Here is a 13864-nt window from a genome sequence, read left to right as displayed (position 1 = left end):
ATACATGGCTTGAGGAGCCCGCGATAAGAAGGAAGGAGTGTCAGCGCAGAGCGCCGATGCGTATATGCAACTGTCGCGGGATGGAATTGAAGCAGATTTATGTGGGACAGGAGATGTGAGACGATCTCTTTTCGTCAATGGATGCTACAGCTGCATGTTTGCTTTTAACATTTAGCTTGTAGTCGACGTGCACATTCCACCATGATGTCCCTGATCCACTGGTGAAGAGACGCTTTGATCCTCTCCTCTTTCATCTGGAACTGCTTTATGTAACAAAGAGGGTACAGAAGGTGCTCAAGAATGAATGTCTCTCTGTGTCTTTGTGTTGTCATGTTATTTGTTATTTAGTTTTTTTTTTGTTCTTTTGACTTCAAGACGGCGCCGCGAGAGTGGCTGCCTTTCCAGCAGCTCCTATGTTTTGCTTTTCTACTTTCATTTCTTTCATAACTTTGCTGCTGTGAAATGTAAATTTCTCCATTGCGAGACTAATAAAGGCAAATCCAATCCAATCCAATCCATCAACGACCATCACAAAAGTAGATAAAACGACTTTATTATACCGTACAATTTATTTCTTTAATTATAATACCATAGCACATTTAATATACATAAAATAAGGTATATTTTGTGTAGTTTTAAGGCTTAGAAAATTAGAAAGTAGAAAATTATGTTTTATGGGGACCTGGGAACGGATTATTCTCATTTTAATGGTTTCTTATGGGAAATTATTTTTTGGAATAGACACTTTTCAACCTTACACACTCTGTCTGGGAACCAATTAAGTTTGTAAGCCAAGGCATCACTGTATTTCAAATATTTTTCCCTGTTGAAATGAACAGCAATGCCACTGAGCAGTTCTAAACAGAAAATTATATAAAAGGACTCCCAGCATTACCATTCGGGATCAGGTCATTGCATTGTACTGTGTATATGTTTGCTGCACCCTGTTAGGTTTGTTTCATCTTGGCAGACTTTTACTCTTGGTTTTCTTTGATGCTTTGTACTTTCTGTTCAGATGACTTTGATGTTTTAGATTTTGTTCCTGCTGACTTTATTTTAATACAATTTGTGAAATACATCCTGCTGCTCCCTCCTGCCTGCTTTATTGGGGATCCACCACCATCACCACCTCGCAAACCGTGACAAATATTGGCTGCAGTTACACCATGTAAGAAATTATATAAGAATGCAAACAAGCTGTGTGATATTGCTGTACAAAAATATGACCACTCCAGGTCAATGGCTTGTGTTTTATTTTGTTGACTAGGAATAGTGGTGGATGTCGCCACATCCAAATTCTCTCAAATCTTTACTTGTCCCCACATTCTAAATTGTTTTGAGTGTCTGTGATCTTTAAATTAATCTTTTCTGCGTGATGTGTGTGCCTGCACACACACACACACACACACACACACACACACACACACACACACACACACACACACACGGCTAACAATATGATAATGCTCGATCGGTATCACTGTGGGACAATTTTAAAACTAATGTAATCTAATGTAATCTAAATTCCTCCCTTAGCTTCGTTTAGGTTTCAATGGGTTTTAGAGAAAGATCAGGGTTTAAAAGTATGGTTTTAATGCAAATTAAGGTTTCAAAACAAATTGGGATCCAGGTTTAAAATTTGGGTTTCAAATAAATTTCAAAGGAGGGTTAAGATTTCACTGTAGTGTTTTAAGTCAAGGTATCCAATGTATTTAGCTGTGAAATGTAAATTTCTCCACTGTGAGACTAATAAAGGCAAATCCAATCCAATCCAGGGTTCGGGTGTCAAAATAAAGTTTCAATTTAGGGTAATTGAGCCTTAGGTAAGGTCTCAAATCTTTTATTTTCGGCTTTTCCCTTCAAGGAGTCACCACAGCGAATCAGTGTCCTCCATCTTTAGAGGTTTGATCCGCATGTTTGTTTCGGCCAATAAGCTTTTACGTCGGATGCCCTTCCTAAGGTCTCAAATGAGAACTGCAAATCATAGTACATAGTATTTCTTAGTACTGTACGTTTTCTAGCCAGGATTGGAGTTCTAAGTACTGTCTGAAGTCAGAATTGTGGTTTTAAAGTTGTTTCAAGTCAAGATTTCAGAATCAAAGTAGGATTTCAATTTCAGCCAAAGGTTTGAAACCAGGATTGAGGTTGTAAAGTATGAAGTTGGTTTTGAGTTTCAACGTATGGTTTCCTGTGAAGGTGAAAATTCAAAGTGTACTTTTAAGTCAGCATAAGGGCTCCAAAGTAAGTTATCAAATCAGGGTAAGGGTTTCAAGGCCGAAAGAGAGTTTCACATTTGGATTTCATGTCAGGGATTGGTTTTAAAATTAGGGTTCAAAGAAAGGTTAGAGTTTTGGAGTGGGGTTTCAAGGCAAGTGTCAAAGTAAAGTTTAAAGTTGGTGTCAAGGTTTTAAAGCAGATGTTTATTCAGGGTTGGAGTTTCAAAGTAGGGTTTCAAGCCGGGTTTCAAGTCAGATTTACTAGAATAAAAATGAGAATTTGAAGGGAATCTTTGAAAACAGTTTCAAATTGAAATATATTTTTGTGCATCAACATTCGGTTGTGCTGAACTAGATAGATATTATGAAAAGTGTGACTGGTTTGCACGTCCATCTCACACTGTAGACGTCATGACTTCGATTCTGGGGTCCAGTTATCCTGTGAGTCGTTTGCACGTTCTCCTCGTATCTCTGTGGGCTTTCTCCCACCGTTTTGTCAGTGCCCTGGGATTGTGAACCAAGTTCAAGGTAACCCCACCTACTGCCTGAAGTCGATTGTGACCCTCGTGTGAATAAAGCGGTTCAGGTAATGAATTGATAGGCATAAGTATTTAAAAAGTCAAACAAAAACTGTTGGCCGCCGGTATTGATGTTTCCCCCATTCCTACAGATGGCGGTAGTGAGCAGATGGTGCCATGCTTACGCATTAGGGAGAAAAACACAAACAAGCATCCAGTTGAAACCCACACGCAGAAAACCAAGATGGCGGTACAGGAGACAGCGTCTCAACTCTCGATGGCTCTTAAAGTACAAGAATATCCTACGCTCAAGGTAAACAACCGACGCCGAGTGAGACCGAACGACCACTCGGGGCTTGTGACCTGGTTGGGGCGGGGGATTCCTGACTGTTGTTGAATTTGACACCCGTCTTGATAAGATTTCAATGTTAGCCGAGGTAGTTAGCCAGGCTATCAAATCTCCCCTACATAACAAATATTGAGATTTAGCATGTCATGCTTATGTGTGCTCACTTCACTAAATTACAACAAAGCCTTTAAAATGACATGCCAGTGTAACATGGCGTCCCTCCTTTATTCAACATGGACGACGGGGGTGGAATATGTTTCTTGTCGTAAAATGGCGTCACGCCGAAACGTTTTGACAGTCAGCTGGAAGTCGAAGGGCAGCGTGGTCGAACCATGTATCAGGGCTCAAAAGGTAAACTCTCTTATGGCATACAAAATCGAACAGACTGTAAGTGATATCTGTTGAAATCATTAGCGTTGGTCGGGATAGTCGCGGGGGGCTGTTGGGGCAAGACATCTCCGTTTTAGGGGGCTACTGGGAGCCCCATCCTCTGCGAATGTTCCCCACAAAATGGCCAGAGAGAGGAAATAAAAGCAGGCGCTTTTCTCTCTCACTGCGACACCAAGCCCGGATTGCCTCCCCCATCATCTTCCTCCTCCCATCCTCGCCCTCTGCACACATGTCTGGATGTGTCGCTGTTGAGTAGCTATCCATGAAGAACCCCATTCATCATCTTTTGTATGTGTTATGCTGAAGGAGGGGTGAGTGTAAGTTGTCTGTGCTTCGATGCTGCAGTCAGGAAGGATTGGCGATAATGGCATCCATTTTAAGTGCCCCCCATCTGCACTGAAAATGGGACACAACTGCTAATCGCCAGTGCTGCAAATAGCCTACCAAGCGTCATGTTAAATATAGTGGTGATTATTTGTGGTATTGTTACAGTTTGCCTGTTAACATGCTGATTCATGTTTGAGAGCTTTAATGTAGTCTTAGGCTGACAGTCTTTCTAGCTGTTATTCGGCATATTAAAGAATGTCACTGACTGCATCGACAAGAGGATAGGGACCTAAACCTTCTGCTAAACTGTGAGTAATTCGAATTCACTCCAAACGTTTTGTCATTACCCATTGCTGCCTCCAACACATTTTTCCCACTGGGCAAGTTTATGGCTTGACTAAAAGAAGGCCCTCGTTTTGGGTCAACATGGTTCCTTGTAAAGATGAACCAATTATTCAAATAACTCAAACAATCAGTTAAAAATCGTGTAGCAAAATATCTAAATCAAAGCTTTGCAACAAATGATACATTTTCCTCAAGACTGATGTTACAGCAGAATCAAGTTTAAATGAGTTGGCACGATGTTGCCAGGGTAGGCAGAATACATAAAAGAACGAATGTACAACATTCGGGGTTTTAAAGATAAGATGAAAATCTGTACAATGCAAAGTATCACTCACAACTGGCACACATTTGCTTGACATATTTTAGTCTCGTAAATATGCTCGCATATCTGTTTCTGTGCCTGGTACTGGTCCATGAGCCAGTTTTTCTATAAATGTTTGTTGCCCACAGCCAGTTTGTCCTTTGCCTATGCATAATAAAGTGAATGGGTGTTTTTTTAGAGCAAAGAACAGAGGATGCCCTGGCCTCCCAAATCTGAAAACATGGATGTTGATGGATGTTGATGTTGATGTTGACGTCAGACAGTCCATATGTAGGGGGATAATTGTCTTATCTGGCAAGCTACAAAGACTTGGAAGGCTGCTTGTGTCATCAAAATGTAAAGGATGATCTTGGAGCTTGCAGGGTAAAAAAACTCGTACACTAATCAGGAAGTCTGTATTATTTGATAAAAATCACAAGCTCATGTCTTGTTTGTTATCCCTGATAAGCACGAGAGCGCTTTCCCTTTGGCTTTCAACATGGATGTTTGATCCTCTGGTGCGTGAAAGTGGTTGAAGAAGATAGGAATGTCCCGGTCATGTTTTTTTTCCAAGTATACGTCAATGTAGTGCCCCGATCGAATACCTCAGTATTGGAGAAAGGAAAAAAGCACAGATCTGGTTTTAAATGCCACCAGTGGGGAACACACTTTCTTATCAACAATTGATTTACATTAGTGAAACTTCTGTTTGAAGTTGTGTGCCAAGCAAACCTGGCACTCTCTCTGACTGCAGGTAGGTTGACATTTTACAGTTGCCTGATGACTTGGGGCAAGTTTAATTGGTGTATTGGGCAGATACAGGGACATAGGTCAAAGGACAGCTAATTTCTTGCTTGAGCCTTTGGTGGGACACACACACACACACCCACACATACGGCCTTTGGTGGGACTGAGCAATAAAAGGTTGAAGTTTACACCTCAGGTAGAAATTTGCATCCATTTAGGTAATTGCACAACCACCCGTCACTCGTTGTACTATGTTCATCCTGTCTACTTGATATCTGATTTAAAGCAGATTCTTTACTTACAGACAGTGTATTGTAGGTGTTCAAATACCTGACATGTTTCGGCATATACTTCCGCCTTCGTCAGAGTGTCACTAGATTTGTTATTATGATTATTTATTATATATGTTTTTGTCGCGCTATATTGGCCACCCATCTTCCTTGCAGTTTTACTTGACACACAATTTTCAGCAATTCCTTGCAGTTGTGAGTATTCAAGGTTAAGATGCTCAAATGTCTACATGTTTGTCATCGTTCAGGTGCCCTACGAGACCCTGAATAAGCGCTTCCGTGCGGCCCAGAAGAACATAGATAGGGAAACGAGCCACGTTACCATGGTCGTGGCTGAGCTTGAGAAGACGCTCAGCAGCTTCCCGGTGGTGGATTCGGTGGTGTCCCTACTGGATGGTGTTGTGGAGAAGCTCAGCGCACTAAAACGAAAGGTAATGCGAACACGTTGCTTTGTACACATTACACAGGCACACACATGGCAAAAGTACTCACATGTAATTTTTACGTAGAAGTACTGATGCATAGGTAAAAAAGTACTAATTAAACTACTTTACTTCTACTCAGTGATGAAATCCTTCATTCAATAGACTTTTGTCTGCACCTTATAAGGTACAAAACTGAAACTGAACCTTTACTGTCCAATTTGTATTGAACCTGTTTTGATAACTGGGCCTGTGAATCTTGGCCATGTAAATGATGGCCATGTATCTCAAAAGTCTCATAAGTGGAGCCTCTCATAAATCGAGGTACCGCTGTATCAGAAACTTGAAAGGAGTGACTTCCCACCGAATAATACGGCTTCTCAATCTAATAATGTTTTCTACTTTAGGCCGCCGAGTCCATTCAAGCGGAGGATGAAAGCGCCAAGCTTTGCAAACGGCGGATCGAGCATCTGAAGGAGCACAGCAGCGACCAGCTGGCCTCGGTCAATCTGTGGAAGAAGAAGCGCATGGACCGCATGATGGTCGAGCACCTGCTGCGCTGCGGATACTACAACACGGCCGTCAAGTTGGCGAGGCAGAGCGGCATCGAGGTCTGACATTTTGTTTTGAAGCGCCGCTCGCCGGTCTTGTTCCATGCATAATCAAGTCTTTTACCATTTGAGGATCTGGTCAACATCGAGATGTTCCTCACGGCAAAGGAAGTGGAGGAGTCGCTGGAAAGGCAGGAGACGGCCACCTGCTTAGCCTGGTGCCATGACAACAAATCTCGCCTGCGCAAGATGAAGGTATTGAGTTCGTAAAGTTGAAGCTCATCATACCGTTCACAATAAAATCATATTATACGATACATTCACACATAATCAAGTCAACGAGATGGACACTAGCCTCCAGTGACAATCGTGATAAAAAGAGAACCCACTTTTCAAGTTATTTTTACTGGCCGACATGATCGTTTCAAGTTGGGATTTAACTAGCAATTTAGTTAGCTTCTAAACAAGGGTTAGGAATTCCTAGTAAGCTTTCCAGGCCGGGTTCGAATTTCAGGCCAGTACTAGGATTCCAAATTGCTCTTTTAAATATCATTTAGGCTTTTAAATCATGGTTTCAGACTGTTTTAGGGTTATATAGTGCCTTGCAAAAGTATTCGGCCCCCTGGAATCCTGCAACCTTCCGCCACATTTGTTGATTCGTGACCAAAAAAATAAATTTCATATCTTTGTTTGAAGCCTGAAATGTGGCGAAAGGTTGCAAGATTCAAGGGGGCCGATTACTTTTGCAAGGCATTGAATATGGGTCTGTAGGATCTTTGTTTGAGTTTAAGCCTTAGTTAGCAGTTCACATTAATTTTCAAATGTATACAGTTTGTTACACGTCTTATTGTTGCACTAGATATACTAATTCTACAGTAGGTGTCATAAATGTCACATTCTTTCCATCTGATTTTCTTTGATCATCCAGAGTTGCCTGGAGTTCAGTCTGAGAATCCAAGAGTTCATTGAACTAATCCGGCAGAACAAACGAATGGATGCTGTCAGGTACCTCGACATTGCAATATTTGTATCATTAAGTGTAAGCTAGATTTATTAACACCAACTCTTGCCAACCATGTCAGACACGCAAGGAAACACTTCAGCCAAGCAGAGGGGGGACAATTGGATGAAGTGCGGCAGGTGATGGGCATGCTTGCCTTCCCCTCTGACACACACATCTCCCCATACAAGGTGAATCTCACACCATGGACAGAGGGATAATGTGACCCAGTCCTGGTTCATGTGAGAATCATGTGGCTCTCTCAGGATCTGTTAGATCCTGCCCGCTGGAAGATGCTGATCCAGCAGTTCCGGTACGACAACTACCGACTGCACCAACTGGGCAACAACTCCGTATTCACTATCACCCTGCAGGCCGGACTATCAGCCATTAAGACACCGTATCCTTTCGCTGCTTTGATCCATGCTGGTTTTAATCTAGTTTTAGACTTATACTTGGTTATTATACTCACACACACAGCTAGCTGGCCACCTGACAGGACTTTGCACCTTCAGTGGTTGCATTTGTATTTTTAGGGAAATGTTAACCTTAATTGTACCTTACAGTCAGTGTTATAAAGAGGATGGAACCTCCAAGAACCCAGACTGCCCCGTGTGCAGCAAGTCCTTAAACAAGCTGGCACAGCCGCTGCCCATGGCCCACTGCGCCAACTCCAGACTTGTGTGCAAGATCTCCGGCGAGGTCATGAATGAGAACAACCCCCCCATGATGCTGCCCAACGGATATGTGTATGGATACAATGTGAGTGCAGGCAAACCTAGAATGTGGACAATACATTTTTTGGTCAAAATGCTACATTAGAAGTGTATAGAAAATTAAATATGATGTAAATATGGTAGAATATGCGGAGATCCGCATTCTGTCCCTGGGACGGAATGTTCTGTTCGTCAATAATGTGTGGATGCCCATTTTGGGTGAGAAAGGAGGATTAACGTGTTTTTATCCATCCCTGTCGTCATCTCTAATCGGGTCAAGTATTGACAGAAAACAATTTTGAATGATAAACAAAAACAGGCCCATCTTGTCCTGTGTGTGCAAAACACCAATACAATACTGAAAAGCAAATATGAAATATCACACGGCGCGTGATACATTTCCCCCCAAAAATGCCCAACTCGTGTCATTACACAGTATTGACCCCGAACCTTTCTCAATCTCTAAATGTCAGACGAGGCCTGTATCTAAATGTGGGCTTTCCAGGTTATGTTGTTAATAAATAGGATTTTAATGTTCTTTATTGTCTTTTTTTCTGGCAGTCCTTGCTGTCCATCCGCCAAGACGACAAAGTAGTTTGTCCCAGAACCAAAGAAGTCTTCATCTTCTCCCAGGCTGAGAAGGTTTACATCATGTGATCATGCACTGTGACACAGCAAAAATGCCAGAAGATAAAACCTGAAAACACCCCTGTGCGCACACACACACACACACACACACACACACACACACACACACACACACACACACACACACACACACACACACACACACACACACACACACACACACACAAACAAAACATCCTTGCCATCACAGGACTCCCACCTCCCTCCGGCCATTTGATCTCATAGACCACCAAGATGCTTCCTTCAAGACTGGCCTACAGAGATTACATTGGCAAACATGTCTGCCAGGTAGCCATATGTGTGTTTTCTTGCTGGATGCATATATTGCTGCCTCTGATCTCTGCCCTCAACTCTGGCTTTAAAAGTCACATCAGGACTGCATTAAAGATGTAAATAATAAAATAGGTGTTGTTGACGGGTCTTGATAACTCATTATCGTGGTAGGTGGGCGACGAAACAAGTCTTGTCTACACTAGTTTAACAACTCCCTTTCCATTCTCAAAAAATAAAAGGCTCTTTTATGTTCTACAGTCGCATACTCACTCTTGACAAGTGTCGATGATGAGGCTGGTCTTCATTTTCATCAGTCTTAACTTGATTCATTCGCGGTGGGAGTTTGATAGTGCACAAACGTACAGGAAGTCCATGGCTTTTCTACAATTGAACCACTGTTATACGATGAGCAAAGAACAACTGTTTTTGGGAGTAACTATTGAAGTGTTTTGATACATTTCATTCATAAAGATGGTCTTTCGATTGGCACCATTATTTTCCAAACTCAGAAGTGGCTCGGAAATTGTCATGACACTTAGTGGACACCCTGTATTGGGGACATGAACTTACCATCTGAGTCTAACCGTGGAGCAGTGATTCTTAACCTACTTTCGATCAAACCCAAGTGTTTCTGTGAGTTGGTCTCAGGGTTTCAACGAAGGCCCCACCATGGAGGGTAAGACATGCGCGACTCAACATGTTAATTAGTTATGACATGCCTGCTTGGCCATCACTGGCAGCAGATGATCACGACATTGCTCGTCCAATCAGTGCTGTGGGAAATGTAGTTAGCTTAGTAGTCAACGTGTGACAGTCGTGATATATCATTCAAGACAAAAGGATACTTTTGAAACTATTTACTTTTTCAGTTTTTAATGTTTTCCTTTCGGATTTTCAGTTTTTAATAAATGTTTTTTTATGTTTTGAATTTTTAAATTATATATACTGTATTTCACTCATGAAGGGTTCCTGAATTTGGATTCGGTATGTCTGAAAGGGTTAAGGACCACTGCCCTTGAGTTGTTTTAATGGGCTCATTTTTCCACACACCAGTCATGGGACCTTGTTTAATGTGTTGCCAAGAATATGGGTGTCCCAACATACCTTGAATTAAAAAAGACAAAAATCTTAAAATCTTCTTGAAAAAATAGACCAGACTTTTAATTTCAAGACTTGTGAATGGAGAGCTTTGAAAAACGTAGTTGCTCTTGTGCTCATTTCATGACTGTGGTCTTGTGTATTTCTGTTCCTCGACTTAGTTGAAGATTTTTTTATAATACATTTCATTTATAAGCGCCTTTCAAAACTCTCAAGGACACTTTACAGTCACAGGATAAGTTTTTCTGCGGGTGAGCAGCGGCAGCCATACGCGCCAGCGTTCACTCAAATCATCGGTATGCATCAAAGATTTTATAATTTTTTTTTATTGGCTGCTTTCTTTGTCTCTCTTGTTCCGAGCGTTTGGCTTGCTCATCAAGTCACTTTGTTGACCTGGAAATGATGTCTGTTGTCTTTTCACCTGAAATGTTGGATTGAGGTGCGAATGCAAGCCATAGAGTTGGTAATACAGTGTTGACCTCAAACTGCATCATGCCAATAAAGTCATTTGAATTAACTTCCCATTCAAACTGCTTTGGGATATGTTACAACCATTTTGAACATTTTAACCAGTTCATTAAACCGTTGGGCTATCTTGGGTTTTTGGTCCGATGTAGAATTTTCTTCCAAGGACCCAGTTCTTATTCTAATGCATAAGAAGTATGTGCAGCACAAAAATTCTGGTCAGTGTAAATGATTAGATGTAACAGTGGGCTGCCTTTCAACATTTTTGAGCGTATGTGTTGTCTTTGAACTTCAAAAAATGGCAGGGGTGTTATCATAAATTAAACCAGACTTGGATGTCAAAATGATTAAAGGGGACGTTTCTTTATTGTTGGATATATTTTTGACAGTGTGACGTGTGCGTCTTTATTATTTCGTCATAAATGCAATTAAGTTTCAACATTTTTGAAAGGCTGTGTTGTCTGTGAACTGCAAAAATTTAGTGAGACCAAAAAAGGGCGGCGCCATAGTGACGTATTTCAGTATTAAAATCAACTGCGTCGTTTGCGCTGCCACCATTTTGAGATTTACCACACGGTGATCACCAACTTCTCTGAGCTACCGGTAACCAATTTCAAACATGTCCGACCAGCTTTGTAAGCTCTTTGTTGGCGGCCTTAACGTAGACACCGACGACGATGGCCTGCGCAAACACTTCGAGCAGTTCGGCTCACTCACTGACTGCGTGGTGGTTGTGAACAAGCAGCTCCAACGCTCCCGCTGCTTCGGCTTCGTTACCTACTCGACGCCCGAAGAGGCCGATTCCGCCATGGGTGCAAGGCCTCACACAGTCGACGGCAACACAGTCGAGGTGAAGCGGGCCATGTCGCGAGAGGACGCCAACAAACCCGAAGCCGTCGCCAAGGTGAAGAAAATCTTCGTAGGCGGGCTGAAAGACGACATAGAAGAGGATCACCTCAATGAGTACTTCTCTCAGTATGGCCAAATCGAGAAGTCTGAAGTAATCTCGGAGAAGGACACTGGGAAGAAGAGGGGCTTCGGCTTCGTGTACTTCACCGACAACGACGCCGCCGACAAGGCCGTCGTGATTAAGTTTCACAACATCAACGGACACAAAGTGGAGGTGAAGAAGGCCCTCACCAAACAGGAGATCCAGGGGGCCAACAGAGGTGGTATGCCCCCACGAGGAAGAGGCGGTCGAGGCATGAGAGGGGGGAATCAAAATGGCTACGGCAGCAGAGACTATGGCGGAAGCTACAGCTACGGAAATGGCGGCGCAGGCTACAACAGCGGCGGAGGCTACGGGGGCTACGGCGGACATTACGGGGGTGGCTACGGCGACCAGGGCGGTGGCTACGGTGGCGGCAACGGTTACAACGACTTCGGCAGCGGTTACAGCCAGCACTCATCTGGCTACGGTCCGATGAAGGGGCCTTTCGGCGGCCAGCGGAATCCGTCCCCCTACTCACGCGGAGGTGGCGGATACTCCAGGGGAGGCTACGGCGGCTACTAGACCAGACATCGGACCTCCCTTCCAGATTATACCTCCAGTCCCGGATTTGGACGTCAAAAGTCAAAACTCTGTAACGGGAGTCGTCCCCCACAAACAAAACGAAGACCTCAAAGCCCCCGAACAGGTAGGAAGGTCGCTTCCCCAAAAGAATCAGATTAAAACAGATTAGGACACCTAAAATACAAATTAAAAAAATGCAAATAACAAATATTTTACGCATCAATTCCCACGTGTGTCGGAGACGTTTAACCCACTACACCATTTTGCGTTATCCATTGTTAAAAATTGAATGCAGACTTGTTTTTTAATGCTTATTTTAATAATTTAGACGTATTTTCTTTCCAGTGTACGGACGTGATGATTTTTTGTACCTAGTGTCACGAGGCCCACTCGCGTTTTCCCCAAGTAAAGATGGCGGGAGGCGCACAGCTTTTGTTTTCCCCTCCTTGTGCCCAAACAGACCGCTTTCATTTTAACTGGCGTTTTGGCAATTTATCGTCCGTTTGTAATTACCCCATCGTGTAGCCTGTAGAGCAATATCCAAATGTATGCTTTGTACTTTCATGTTCTTGAAAAAAACATCATTATGTTTGAAGACACAACTCTGTATGTTCATTCTTAAATAAAAGGTTACACCACATAGCTTAGTTTTACTTTACTTATTCATCAAGTTTATTCACAGGCCAGCTTTGTAGTTACACAGGGAGGGACCTCTTTTCAGTTTAACAGTCAGGTGGGTGTATAAAAAAAATATGTCTGCCCACAGCCAATGCATGTAGGCTACGTAGGGTTTGACCATGTATCATGTGATTTATGAATATATTATCTCTTATGTGGACACATCTTATTTTTGCTCATTCCTGTTGATTATCCCTGACATTTAGGTGTTCTTACACGTATTCCAGTAGGCTATCCCAGCCAAAATAGCCGTAGCAGTTTGTTTGTAGGCTACGTCAGGACCCTGTTGATTACCTGGGTTCGGTTGTGATAGGAGTCTGAAATATCTCTTTAGGATATCCACATCCAGCCAACTAGGTATGTAAAATCAACCTGTCTTATCTCTGTGTTGGTCAACCATGTATGGAAGCATATCTCTTAAATCCTCGCTAATCCTTTTGTAAAAAGCCACCGGGGGTTGGGGGGTCTTAATTAGATTCCAAATGACTTGGGTGGAGGGAATCCGAGTGAAGTTCCACCATTTTAAATTAACTATGGAAACAAGTGGTGGTGTGCTGGTTGAACTGTCAATTTGTGCACCATCTGACTCATTCTTTCGTTTTTCCAATACAGGTTGCAATTGTGACTTGGGCAAAGGAGGAAGACAACCCAAACGTGCCTGTGCATGAATGAGCCGGCTGGTCCTTGGTGCCTTCTCAGGTGAAGTCAGTTCCTCTTGGGATTTTGTCTACCACTGGCACCTAAGTAGATCAAAGACAATTTTTGGCTAAAACCATTTATAATGTCAAATTGCCATTCTTTATTACAGGTTGTTGTGCTCTGGAGGAGATGCTACACAGTAACACCTTTTGACATTTTCTATGAATAAATTATGACCAATACAATGTCTTAAATGTCACTTATTTATGCAGGGGGGGCATTGCTATTTGTTTGTTTAATTTCATAAGGGTTGATTCAATGAAACCCCCACAGCCTAGTTGATCGAATACATTTATATTTGGGCTCATTACGCAGTGC

The 13864-nt window shown here is 42.5% G+C and overlaps 2 protein-coding genes across 3 annotated transcripts; both read left to right on the top strand.

Annotated features, from left to right (window-relative positions):
- Nucleotides 1-2947: 2947 nt before the first annotated feature.
- maea (macrophage erythroblast attacher, E3 ubiquitin ligase) lies at nt 2948-10715 on the top strand. Its single transcript, XM_088989295.1, has 9 exons — nt 2948-3047; nt 5732-5914; nt 6313-6516; nt 6589-6711; nt 7385-7461; nt 7539-7647; nt 7723-7856; nt 8023-8218; nt 8734-10715. The coding sequence occupies exons 1-9, from the start codon at nt 2979-2981 to the stop codon at nt 8827-8829; spliced, it is 1191 nt and encodes a 396-aa protein (XP_088845421.1). The 5' UTR covers nt 2948-2978; the 3' UTR covers nt 8830-10715.
- A 383-nt stretch (nt 10716-11098) lies between these two features.
- Nucleotides 11099-13731, top strand: LOC148901557 (heterogeneous nuclear ribonucleoprotein A0-like). Of its 2 annotated transcripts, XM_088989327.1 has the most exons (3): nt 11099-12293; nt 13460-13546; nt 13656-13731. In XM_088989327.1, exon 1 carries the CDS (start codon nt 11276-11278, stop codon nt 12167-12169), a length of 894 nt encoding a protein of 297 aa, XP_088845453.1. In that variant the 5' UTR covers nt 11099-11275; the 3' UTR covers nt 12170-12293; nt 13460-13546; nt 13656-13731. The 2 variants fall into 2 exon arrangements, with proteins under 2 accessions (XP_088845453.1, XP_088845445.1); XM_088989319.1 differs by having other exon boundaries at nt 11099-13546.
- The last annotated feature ends 133 nt before the right edge of the window (nt 13732-13864 follow it).

This window comes from Hippocampus bargibanti, linkage group LG02 (genome assembly GCF_051943395.1).
Source record: "Hippocampus bargibanti isolate YZ-2025 linkage group LG02, ASM5194339v1, whole genome shotgun sequence".
Lineage (NCBI taxonomy): Eukaryota > Metazoa > Chordata > Actinopteri > Syngnathiformes > Syngnathidae > Hippocampus > Hippocampus bargibanti.
This window is presented reverse-complemented; position numbering and strand designations above follow the sequence as displayed.